We start from the raw sequence: 13,078 nt of genomic DNA on the forward strand, positions 1-13,078 counted from the left end.
CCATACTTAAGTGCCACTGTGTATATTATTTATATACAGAGCACTGAAAGTGTGTTAATCAGGCTAGGATGACAAAGTTTTCTCCAGTACGATTTTGTTAAATCTCCAGAATTTTTTAATTTTTAAAAATTGCTGCAATATTCTGAAAATGAAGTACCACAAAAATGAATTTATATTTCAGCTGTTTATACTACTATTAATTATTTAAAAAAATATTATAACTTGCATAAATCTAAAAGTTTTTGTATTAATACTGAACCATTTATTTAGATATATACTATACCTGATCAACATATTTTTCCAGCTACTCGAACTCGCAGAAACTATCCTCACCGGGTGAAGAAGGAGATGGTCCGGCTAAGGTTTGTTCATAAGGACTTGCTTCACCCCTCATATCACAAATAACATTCGTTAAAGCCATTATATAATTCTTTGCGAGAGTCAGTGTCTCAATTTTGGACAAACGTCGCTCCTTTTTTACATGTGGAATAACTTCACGCAATGACTGGGAAAAAACATACTGTGTTAGAATTTTTAGTGAAGGTATTTTTATTATTTACTAAGTTTAATATCTTATGTGCTACAGAGTTTTGTTCTTGTATAGCTAAATTTTTAATATTTCCATTAATTTTAACTCAAACACTAATATTAGTTCTTATCAGTCTTTGTGTATTCATTTTCATATATTAATCTCATACTTATAGACTACATTTGTTACATTCTTTTACAAAATTTTAGCAAGTTTGATCAATTTATTCTTAAGTTCTTATATATTTCTATTATTTTCTCATTTCATTTAAGTGTATATATATATATATACATATAAAATGAATTTATGTATTACACAATCCTGGTATACTCTAATTTCAAGGGATAATTTAATTGAAACATATAAAAAAATGGGAATAGATTTCTTTACTAAACCCACCAACTTGGTCTAGTGGTGAACGTGTCTTCCTAAATCATCTGATTTGAAAGTCGAGAGTCCAGCATTCAAGTCCTAGTAAAGTCAGTTACTTTTACACGGATTTGAATACTAGATCATAGATACTGGTGTTCTTTAGTGGTTGAGTTTCAATTAACCACACATCCCAGGAATAGTCGAACTGAGACTGTATAAGATTACAGTTCATTTACACTCATACATATCATCCTCATTCATCCTCTGAAGTATTATCTGAACAGTAATTATCAGAGGCTAAACAGGAAAAGAAAGATTTATTTACTAAACATATGAAAAAATTAAAAAAAACATTCTCAATTATTGATTACAGATTACTTTTATTTGTTACAAGTAATAGGTGCTATATGAAAGTAATTATAGAATACTATTTAAAATCTGCAGGTATAATTTTCCAAGCTGACAAGGTATTTCAGCAACTTCTTCATTCAATGATAAAAAAAATAATAAAAATGTTAAAATTATCAGAAAACTTAGAAAACAATTATTCAAATGTTTGTTATTGTTTTAAACTGTACCCCTGCCAATAAATTTGTAAGATAACTGTTTTTATAAAATTTCAAATGATCCCTTGTTCAAAAACTGTTAAATATTTCTATAAAAAAAAATCATTCAATACAAATCATTATTAACACTGCTTTCATTAAACAATATGAATGAAAAAAGATAAAAATCCAAATCTATAACTAAAAAGGAAACAAATCATCTCTGAATTCAGTTCCAAAATGAGATCCTTTATTACTATTCTTTAAAAAATTTTAAAATCACAATTTTTTAAATGTTAAGAATACATACTTAAAAGTTAAATAAGTTTAAATAATAAAAAGAGATATTTAAAATCTTATTTACAGACAAGCAAAAATTAAATAAAAATAATATTCACTCTTAAATCATATTTCATGAAAAAACAGAGAAAAAAAACAGACAAAACAAGCACAGTCTTATGTACAAGATTTGTTATCTTGTACTTAATACTCTGTAAAACTATTATACCAAAAAGAAACATAATCTTCTTGATAAAGATGTCATTAAAACATTGATATAATAGAAATCTGATTTAATTATCTTATCAGTGGGATAAAAAACATCTTCAGTAATTGCTAGGTTTAAAAATATTAAATTATATAAAAAGGCTATAGAAGTACCTCTAACTGGCCCTCTAACTAGATTACTTTTCAAACTTTTGTTTTAGGAATGAATATACCCAAGATGACCACAACATACTATTCTAGTAAAGGGTCTATTCTGTGAATACAAAAAACATAGGAATTGAATTAACATGTAATGAAATAGTAAGTGATATGTAATGAATAGTAAGTGAAAAGTTTGTAAACTGATTTTATTTACCTGAAATGCATCATTTAAACTGTGCATTCGCATCCTTTCTCGTTCATTGCTTTCCAATCGGCGAATATTCTTTTCTCTGGCATTAAGGACAGGTTTCCTCCTTCGACCGGCTCGAACTTGTACGATGCTAGTATCCTGAAGAAAGATAACTTATAAAAGTTTTTGTGTGATGTAACAATGGGTAATAAAATGGTAGACATATATGAATCATAAGGGGGTGGGTATTCTGGCTTTACACGATAAACAACATAATAAAAAAAGGATGCATCATATCACCCAGACTTCCAGTCTTGGCTAATTGTAAATCAGCTGGTAAAAAGACCAATTATCAGACAAGTTTGTAGGCAGAACTGCTCTCACCAAATTACACAAAATCAAGGACACATACACTCTGTAGGTCATTAGATACGTGATACACTCTGAAGTCATTGAATGTGTCATTACATACACTCTATACGATTTTAATTCTATCTAAATACGAAAGAAGGGTCAAGGATAAGAAGAGAGGATAGTGAGAAAAAGAGATTATCTACTTATAAATAGACAAAAAAATGACATATTAAATTATCCAAAGCAGTGGTTTAAGACTGCTTCATGTTACGGGTGCCCATCCTGACTACAAACTTGGAAGATCAGTGTGCTTTACCTATGGTGGGAGTAGCACATTATAATTAGTGTGCTATTGATAATTTTCAACTGGCTACATCAGATAAATGGTAGATGGAATAATGAAAATTATTAAACAAGTATAAATTGATGGCTGTATCAGTGATATTAAGAAATAAGTTAATTTGCTCAGAATGCAAAAAATTCTTCATTGGACAAATAGGATACTTATTTAAAAAGTGAAATAATACAAATTTCACAATAATTTTAAGTATACTTATAGTTAAAAAAAAATTTAAAGTGGTATTGTGACTTTTGCAGTAAGAGAATATTCTTATTTCAAATTCAGTAGGCAAATGGGTCTCATTAATAAAAAATCCATGGCTGAGTCAGATCATTGTTGCCATATTGCTGCAGATACCTAAAATATAGCATCAGCATTTGCACATTTGACTGAAATAAAAAAAAAATTCTCGAAAAACTGGTGGAACACTGGAGTCTTTTGCATAAAAATATTCATGACTGCTACAGTGTAGCTGAAGATACTTTAAGATAAAATTAATTTTATGGGTCAGAGATAAGTGTACAACGGTTCTTTTTTTATAAGAAAATCAAAGAAGTGAAAGTGAAAATAAGCTTTTGAATGCAGACAGTTATATCTACAATGTTAGATTCATCATCGCAATTCTTGTGTGCCTATCAACTTTCAACATCTACAGAAAAGTATGATGACGTTCAATATTTGAAGAGATATTTGGGGTCCTCAGCCACAAGATTTCTTTTGCAACTTATCTGTACCAGCTTCCACTTCCACATCTGTAATGTAGATGTAGAAGATAATATTTAAAAGCAGAGATCAATATTTTAATATAATCTTATGAATCTTTTTAAGGCTTAAAAAAATCTTAATTTGTTAACATCACTTAATTCTATATTTCAATTTTATTAAAATTAGTTTACCTGACTTCAGTTTATCAGTATTAAAAAACCAAACTCATTCACTTTTCCAAACATGAAATGTTAGTTTTAATCATGATTGCCACAGCTGTAATAAATGATACTTTTTACCATTATTTAAAAATAACTTGCAGGTTTTATTAATTACATAATAAGCTATTACAAAATACCACAAAATAAAATTACTGAAATCAGTAATTAAGTAATTACATGAAGATTAAAGAAGAGAAATCTGATAGCATTAAAATTACATGAAAAGAAAGATATAGAATTGAAAACTCTCAAATTGCTTTTTGGTAAAATTTGAATTTTGTGATTCTGGTTGTTCTTTTCTGACCTTCTTCAAATGTAACTTTTTCTTTCTCAGTAAATATTATTATTATTATTATTGTTATTATTATTATTATTATTATTACTGCATTAAATATGTATGTAAATTAAAATTAAAATCTTGATTTATTATTGCACCACAATAATAAAACTTAAACTCAATAAATAAAACTTATAATGTATGGATATGTTGTATGTATGTGTGTATGTATGTAGTATATATGTGTGTGTATGTACGTAGTAGAGTAATTAGTCTGTAGATGTTAGGAGTGTAAGAGTAATATGAATGTGATGTCATAAACAATTAATATAGAAGTGCAGATTAGATTATAAATAATAATACAATATTTACGAGGATAATAACAAATGTACTACATGAAAACAAATGAAATGAAAATATAATAATAATTAATTCAATCATTGGAGATTGGTAATAAGTACAATTTGTGCTCAGATCTTCTTAATTGACCATTAACTGTATTTAAATCACCAACCCTCACTGGATTGTCTGAACCCGGATGAATCTGAGTTATTAATAATCTGGGTTAATAATTCCAAGTTTCCAATGTACAGGTGAAGAATTTTCTTTGGTAATTAATACTAAGTCTCCAAAACAAAAGTTACAGGAAGGAAAATGACATTTATTTGATGCTGAAGATAATGTAAATAGTGCTTAGACCACAGTCTCCAAACAGAGTGCACACATTTTTGGGAGTAGTTGTCAGTGACCCACAGTTTAGACCTCTGCCTGCCATGACAAATCATAATTGGATTACCATAGTCTACTGTGCAAGAAGAGAATGGTTGGGAAGGAATTACTCTGGAAGGTGGTAGTATTAGTAAAGACCTGTCAGACTTGATTGCATGGGCACAAGACTCAGGTAAATGGGCACAAGACTCAGGTAAATGCTTTCTAGCAGGAATTTGAAATGTAACAGTAATAATGATTGTACCACTATGACAATGCATTATAAGTAAAACACTATAGGAAAACCTCTTCACATTAGAATTCAAGGAAAAATTAAAATTTCTTAACAAAGAGCTTATTAAATTTATAGTGAAAGATCTAATAGTAAGGGGGTTTCATATATACATAAATCACAACTACCTAAAAATGCCACTTATGCATTAAGCAGATCTATTTAGAAGATCACTATTCTTTTGTGTTTAGTTCTTTTGTAATTGTTCTTTTGTGAACAGTCACAAAAGAACATAACAAGAGTTACACTTTCAGTTAAAATATAATAAATAAATTCCATCTTTGCATATTTTATACATTTCTTAAATATTCTGTAAATTTCAATTATTTTTTTATGAAAGTTTAAAGGACTTAAAAGAAATCCAATGTGAATCATTTAATATTTTTAATAGCTTTGCATTACTGATAGTAAAAATTTAACAAAGTAAAATTTTAGATGCTTATAAATTATTAACTATTTAAAATACTGATTATTCATATTAATACTATTTTTTTTTTTTTTTTTTTTTTTTTTTTGTAATAATGCATTAAAAATTATTGTAGTTTTGCTACAATGAATTAAAGACTAATATTAAGTTGTTATATAAGTTTTCAAACCAGCTTATAATGAATGACTTTCAGCCCCGAGACCTTTGAAAAAATGACAGTAATAAAAAATCTTTATTTTATGAGGCTGATATGAACTAATAGTCAATGACCTGCAATCCAACTTCATTCCAAAGGTATTCTCTTCATACATGTATAAACCAATAATGAAGAGTTTATTAAAAAATATTTTTTTTTTTAAGAATCTTGACAAAACTACTTTATTTTGTGGCTCACCTTACGTTCCTTTGCTGCTTCTTGTTTATCATTTTAAATATGCTACAAAAAAGTTCAGAGCTCTAAACATTTTTCACTTTTATTAAAATGAAGGCACATACATTAATGATTGTTTTCCATTGATTTATTTTAGAATAAATTAATTTTCTTAACTTTAACAAAAATGCAACATTAATAACAGGTGATATTTTCACATTTGACCAGTTTATGTTCCTTCCTCACCACTTGGATTTATGGACTCTTTTTAGACATTATTTCACCATCTTCCATTTTAACAGATATTCTTCTGTTGGCTCAAGTGAAACAGACTTATTCTGTGACTTAGTGAGTGAAATTCTAACTTTCTTTTTTGGTTCAGGGAAATCATCTTGAAGTGGATCAGGAATTTTAGCTTTTACTTTTGAATTTTTTCACAGACTTGTAACAATATCTGTTCAAGCTTTGTTTTTGTTAAATGATGTTACATGAGATATTCTGATTTTCTTTTTGGGTTTTGGTAGATCATTGTATATTGCATCTGATGTTTCTTTTGTTGTAGTTTAAAAATTTATTATTATTAATATACTCATTTGATTCTTTTGAATTTGATGTAGTGATAATATCTGAATCAGAATTACTTAAAAATTATGTTGTTTTTTCACTGTTTATTTACATTCAAATATATAATATTCAAACTGGACTAAAAATTAAATGAAATGTTCTGAATACACACTATGTATTTTAAATTTCAATTAAATTTATTTAGCTCGTGGCATATCATTTTTTCTCTAATCAGTATATTAAATATGTTCCTGTATTTGCAGTTAACAGAATAGAGTTTAAATACTGGATAATTACTATTTTACAATCTCAACAGTTTCATACAACATTACATATAAATATTGTTTCCCATTGTATTTCATTTCATCCATTAAGTTTTATATCAGTTTTAATAAATTACTTTAATGCACCAAAGAAGCAATGATAATGTTTAAAAATGGACGATAAAATCCAATTGAAAATAATAGAACTAAATTTTCAACTGAATCGGATGAACTTGTTTTATTCTGAGAAGTTTCATTGCTGAATGTAATTTCATATTTTTTGAAGTGATCATAGATTTCTGCTTTTTGCGATTTTCTTTCTTAGAGTTATCAATGTTTAACTTTTTAGATGAATTATCAGGTTTGTGAATAAATTTTATTTTTTGTTATTTTTTTGTGTCTTGTATTATTGAGTTTTTTTTAACTTTTATGTTATTTCTCTTTTTATTGTGTTCTGTATCACCTTCTATTTTAAAGATGTCATCTGTCTTATAATTACTTGTACTAGATCCAGTTTCATTAGTTTCAGATAAATTAGTAGTTATATTTTTATTCTTGATTGCTTTACTTGCAAATTATCAAAGCATTCCATCAATTCAGTGTTTAGTGAATAAACGCTTATTGCTTTATTTCTTTGTTGACATGGTTGTGAAGTACTAACATCTTTCAATTTTTTACAGTCATTTATAGTTTCTATAAGAATAATATTTTCCTTAACATGCTCCTTGTCTCCTATGAGGAAAATTGTTGCAGTACAAGAGATTTTATTGCTGACAAATGAATTTGACTTTTACAGTCAGTTTTATCTGAAATCTGAGCAGTATTTTCTAAGTTTATGGAATTATTTAATTCATTAATAAAATTATGTGTACATTCACAATCTTCATTAATTTTAGATTCAATAGTTTGAGTAGATTTAAGAATATTTAAGTGAATTATCTGTTTCACAATGACGTTGTACATATTTACTGAGCTTAGCTTTAGAAACAAATACTGCAGGACATAACTGACACTGATTAAAGAATGGTTGACCTAAGTTTGTGCTATCAATTCCATTTTCAGAAATAATTTTTGAAACAATGTCTTGTATTTCATCTTTTGCACATAAACCATTTAAATAGTTTTGAAACAGTTAATTATGATTTAATAATTTAATAGAATATCTCTTCATGTGTGAATAAATTGCATTTTTATTTCTGAAAACACAGTGCATATTTGTCATTCATGTATACTGCTATCAGTAGCACTCCGCCTTACATTTCGAGGTGGCTCATTAATTTAAACTTTAAAGGCGTCTTTTATTACACTGTCAGCCAGATTGTTTATAGATATTTGTGGATAAACATTGCCAACATCATCCACAATTACAAGGTACAATTCATAAGGCATGTTATTAATCATAGTTTTATTATTCTTTACTTCTTTGTGTTTCATTTTTTTCTATCTTGATCAAAATGTTTATATTCTAAACTATTCTCTTTATTTAAACCATGTTTGAATCATGTCTTTAATTCTGAAATAGGTGTAGGATTATAATATGGAATGTTTGAAGAAGTGAACTTGTCTGAAGAAAACCTTGTTTGCAAATAATATATGAGATGTTTGTATTAGGTCTATTCTCAATACACTTGATTTCATTTTGATGTAAGCTCTTTTATGTTTCACGCAAGAAAACTTGTCTCAATAAGTTACTATTAGTTTGTTTTGAGTCGGTGTTTATGCTTATAATCGCTGTTTGTTTTTAGTGCTTATAATATTTGCTCCTGAAGAAATAGCTGTTTCTTTTTTACAATCTGAAATGACGATAATTATGATAGCATAAATTACTACTGTAGAAAGGATAGTTAATTTAAAATATCCCTTTGATGGTAGCATTGGTTATTGTTATAAACTAGTTTATTAATATCATTTCTATAATACCTGAAACACTTGGATAAAATAACTGAAATAATGTTAAGTTTTACTGTATCATTCTTCACTTATTTCACAATTAAATTAAAGTTAATAAAAAGTACCTCTCTAATAAAAAATAGCAATTGATCTTTGATCATAATAATACTAATAACTTGAATTAATAATGTAAATCATTAAACATATAAATGAAATATAAATAAATTAAAGTGATATAATAATAGTATGATTTTTTGCGAATCCGTATACAATGTTGTATAATCTTTGAATCTCCGTTATTCCTTTCTCATATTAATAATAAATTAAGTATTGCATTTTTAAGAGTATGACTTGTAGAACCTTCAATATATGCGGTCAGAGGACCAAAAATATGTTGGAATAACTAACCGCGTTGGTGTAATACCTCAGTTAGGTGTAATAATTAGTCTATACATTAACTTTGCTGGGTCATATTTTGTAATAAATAAAAGTCACTGTTCAGTCAATTTAGAGCTCTTACTGTCAACATACACATTCATTAAGATCTTATATATTAAATATTTCAACAATGTAATGTAAAATAATTTTTAAATGTTAACATATACTGATCATTATAACTTATTAAATTAATATTTAACCATCAATTGAACAATGTCTTTTATTAATTACAAAATATGAATCAGCAAAGTTAATATACAGAGTAATTACACTTAAATGAGGTATTACATCGAAGCGGTTAGTTATTCAAACAGTATTTTCCCAGAGATTTCTGTTCATCAGAATTTCTTTCATTTTATATCAATGTCTGAGACAGTAAACATACATCTTTATTGTTTTAATATCTTAAATTATGTTTATATTAGATTATATAAAACAATGATATTCTAAAGCCAAGAACTCTGTGAAAATATTAAAGGACGATAGTACAAAAAAGTAGTAGGGGAAAAACATCTAATTTTAATAAATAATTTTAAATTCTGGTATGAGGATGTTACCTTCTTAACTATCTATTTGTGTTATGGGAACATAGATCTAGTAATTTAAATTGATAGAAGTATATATATATATATATATATATATATATATATATAGATATTTATAATTTTATTTTATCGAACATTATAATCAATGTATTAATTATTTAATACATTGATATGTTATTGATATATTGATTATATTATTTGAAATATTATTATTATATAATAATAATATTTATACCACCAGTACAGTTCATATAAATAAGAACACTTACATACTTGTCTGAAGTACTTTCAGCGCATCAGCTCATCAGTTCTATCATCAGGAGACTTATATTACAAGATACACATGATAAAAATATGAAGAATAAAAATTCTTCTTCTTCACAAGTATAAGGGAAAAGCCTATTGTGTCATTCTTCCTTCTTTTCTTTTTGTAAACTGGTCTTTCCATCTTTTCACTGGCTGTCCCAGGCTTCTTCTACCCTCTGGACTATACTTCTCACTTATATGCTGAATTCTTGTTGGACTCATGTACCTTACATGATCTAACCACCTCCCTCTATAGCCCCCAACCATCTCCATTAAACAACATATACCCAACCTCCCCACAAACATCCTCATTCCTTTTCCTATCAAGTCTGGTATACTCAGCAATTGACCTTAGAAACCTCATTTCAGCACCTTGCAGCCTATGCTCATCAGTGCTTGATAATGTCCCAGTTTCCCCATCATACTATTAGGCACTGATAAATCCTACAGAACTTCAATAATGTCTCAGTTCTCACTCTACTCCTTAAATACGCTTGATAGTACCATTCAGCCTTTTAAATTGCTCAATTTTATTATATATATCTACTTCCCTGAGGTATGATATACACACCAAAAAATTAAATGATGAGACTTGTTCTATTATGCTGTCTTTAAAGACACTCTTTGACCTTACGGGACATGTTTCACAAAATGCCATTACTTTAGATTTTTCAATTGAAATCATTAGATTGCATCCCTTAGTCACCCTTTGAAGCACGTGCAAAGTACACTGTAGAGTGTCTTCTTTATCTGATATGATAAACTGGTCATCTGCAAAAAGCAAAGTATGAACGCTACTCCTTTCTCCAAAATCCCAACTATAACAAAGCAAATATTTAATCCATTCATGTAACACATCATCTATATACAGATTAAAAAATGGAGACAGGCTACATCCCTTTTAAATATTAATTTTAAAGTTATATACAGTCAAAAATATTAAAAGTGGTAGCAAGTACACTGTATACTGTTGTCATATTTAAAAACATCTTATATCAGTTTTTATGAATTGTATCTGGTGGTATAAGTATTATTAATAATAATATATACAATTATATGTAAATAAACATAAATATATTTTTGAGTAAATATATGGTTTTATTTTTATAAATAAAAGTTACATTTTTACTTACAGATGAAGAGTCTGTGAGTTCATTATCAGGTTGGCTTTGCCTTTGAGAAGATAGTCTTTGCGGTCTTTGTCGTCCACCAAGTTCCATCCAGCCACGTGTCATACTATCCGCACTACCAGATCTCATTCTAAAATGAGAAAATAATTAATGATGATATCCAAATCAGTATACATTGAGTTTTTTATTCAATTAGGATGTGCTTTAGATGCTCACCTGTCCAAACCAACTGCCATTTTTGGTAATCCATAATATTTCTTCTAGTTTTAAGTTGAAAATAAACAATACCCTTTTTGAAGTGGGTACCAATTCAAATGAAAAATATGAAAACTATACGATTTTATTAATTTTTGAAAATTTTCTATTTTGTAAAATTAACTATGAAAACGTTTTTAGAGAATTGTCCATGATAAATTTCAGAACATACCTTTTTTACACAATAGCCCAAAAAGGAGTGTAATGTATTTAGGGTGTATGTATGTGTGTATGTATATTTGTTCTGCTGTAGCAGATCAACAACTGAACTGATTGAGCCCAAGAACATGTATGAGTCCACGTTAGAATCCTACCGGGAGTATCATAGACTAAATATATATATAAATTAATTTAGTAAAATTAATCCTTTTTTTATTGTATTTGTCCATATCTTCCTCTGTACTAATTATATCAAAGACAAAAGTAAAACATACTTTTCCACCAACAGTACAGAATCTAACAATATTTCTTACCTTATTTTATTGCTTCTAAAATTTTTACATTAAAAGCGCTTTCAAGGGGCTGCCTCATTGTCAGTTAATCAACAATTTTTTTTAAAAATTACACATTGAAATTAAAACATTAAAAACAGTCTCATATATTGTAATATGTAGTCAAAAAATAAAATAAAATGAAAATATTGCCTTTGGCCCAGCGACACATAAGTACTGTACTAATTTTTATATGAATTTTACTTAATTTATATAAATGTACTGCTATCTATGGCAGTTTGGATAAGAAAATCGTTATCAAATTTTGTCTGCATATTAATCAACTTGAACTTTTGTCTATAATTGTATATATAATACTTTTTTAAAATGTCTAATTTTTTATTGTTACTATTACATTCTTTTGTAATTTCAATTAGTTTTAAATTTGTATCTACGTCAGTGATGCAATGATTGTTAGCTATTAAATGGTCAGCAAGATTAAAGAAACTTAACTTATTGTTTTTGTAAAATCTAAAGTGTACTGTAAATCTTGCTCTAAATGATATATTAGTTTTCCTATATAAATTTTATTACAATCATTGCATGTTATTTTACAGACACCACACAAATCATTAGGATAATTACTATCCTTATGGAATTTCAAATGTTTTATATTTTTCATCATCATAAATATTAATAAAATTTTCAATTATACATTTTATAAATATTGTCACGTTTATTATTTATAGGTTTCAATGTTGTTGTGTTACTAGATTTCAATTTTTGTTTTTTATAAATACCATCAATTAATGAGGTGCTATATCCATTTTTTACTGCAATACTTTTTATAATACCTATTTCTATATCTAATTTTTCTTTATTATTCTGTGTGTAATGTATTGCTCTATTCAATATATTTATTTTGTGTGCCTAAGGAAGATTCGATCTTCTGTTAATAGTTATTTTACCTGTTGTTGGTTTCCTATATACGGACATTATAATTCTATTACTTTCATTAATTTCTATGCTAACATCAAAAAACTTATTTTTCTGTTTCAAACTTAAATTTTAAATTATTATGATATGAATTAAGTTTTTACAAAATTATGAGATATTCGTTATTTATAACAGGCTCATAGATTACCAAAATATCATCAACATAACAAACCCATATTTGGGTTTGAAAGTGCTTTTAATGTAAAAATTGGAGAAGTATTAAAATGAGATAAGAAATATTGTTAGATTCTGTACTGTTGGTGGAAAGCTAAGTTTTACTTT

The 13,078-nt window shown here is 27.2% G+C and overlaps 1 protein-coding gene across 1 annotated transcript; it reads right to left on the minus strand.

The window, feature by feature from the left end:
• Positions 1-304: 304 nt before the first annotated feature.
• LOC142326905 (protein dimmed-like) lies at positions 305-11,350 on the minus strand. The gene is made up of 4 exons (XM_075369636.1): positions 11,331-11,350; positions 11,118-11,244; positions 2,309-2,443; positions 305-505 (listed from the first exon to the last, which is right to left on the minus strand). The coding sequence occupies exons 1-4, from the start codon at positions 11,348-11,350 to the stop codon at positions 305-307; spliced, it is 483 nt and encodes a 160-aa protein (XP_075225751.1).
• Between the last annotated feature and the right edge of the window lie 1,728 nt (positions 11,351-13,078).

This window comes from Lycorma delicatula, chromosome 6 (genome assembly GCF_047948215.1).
Source record: "Lycorma delicatula isolate Av1 chromosome 6, ASM4794821v1, whole genome shotgun sequence".
NCBI classification, from domain to species: Eukaryota; Metazoa; Arthropoda; class Insecta; order Hemiptera; family Fulgoridae; genus Lycorma; species Lycorma delicatula.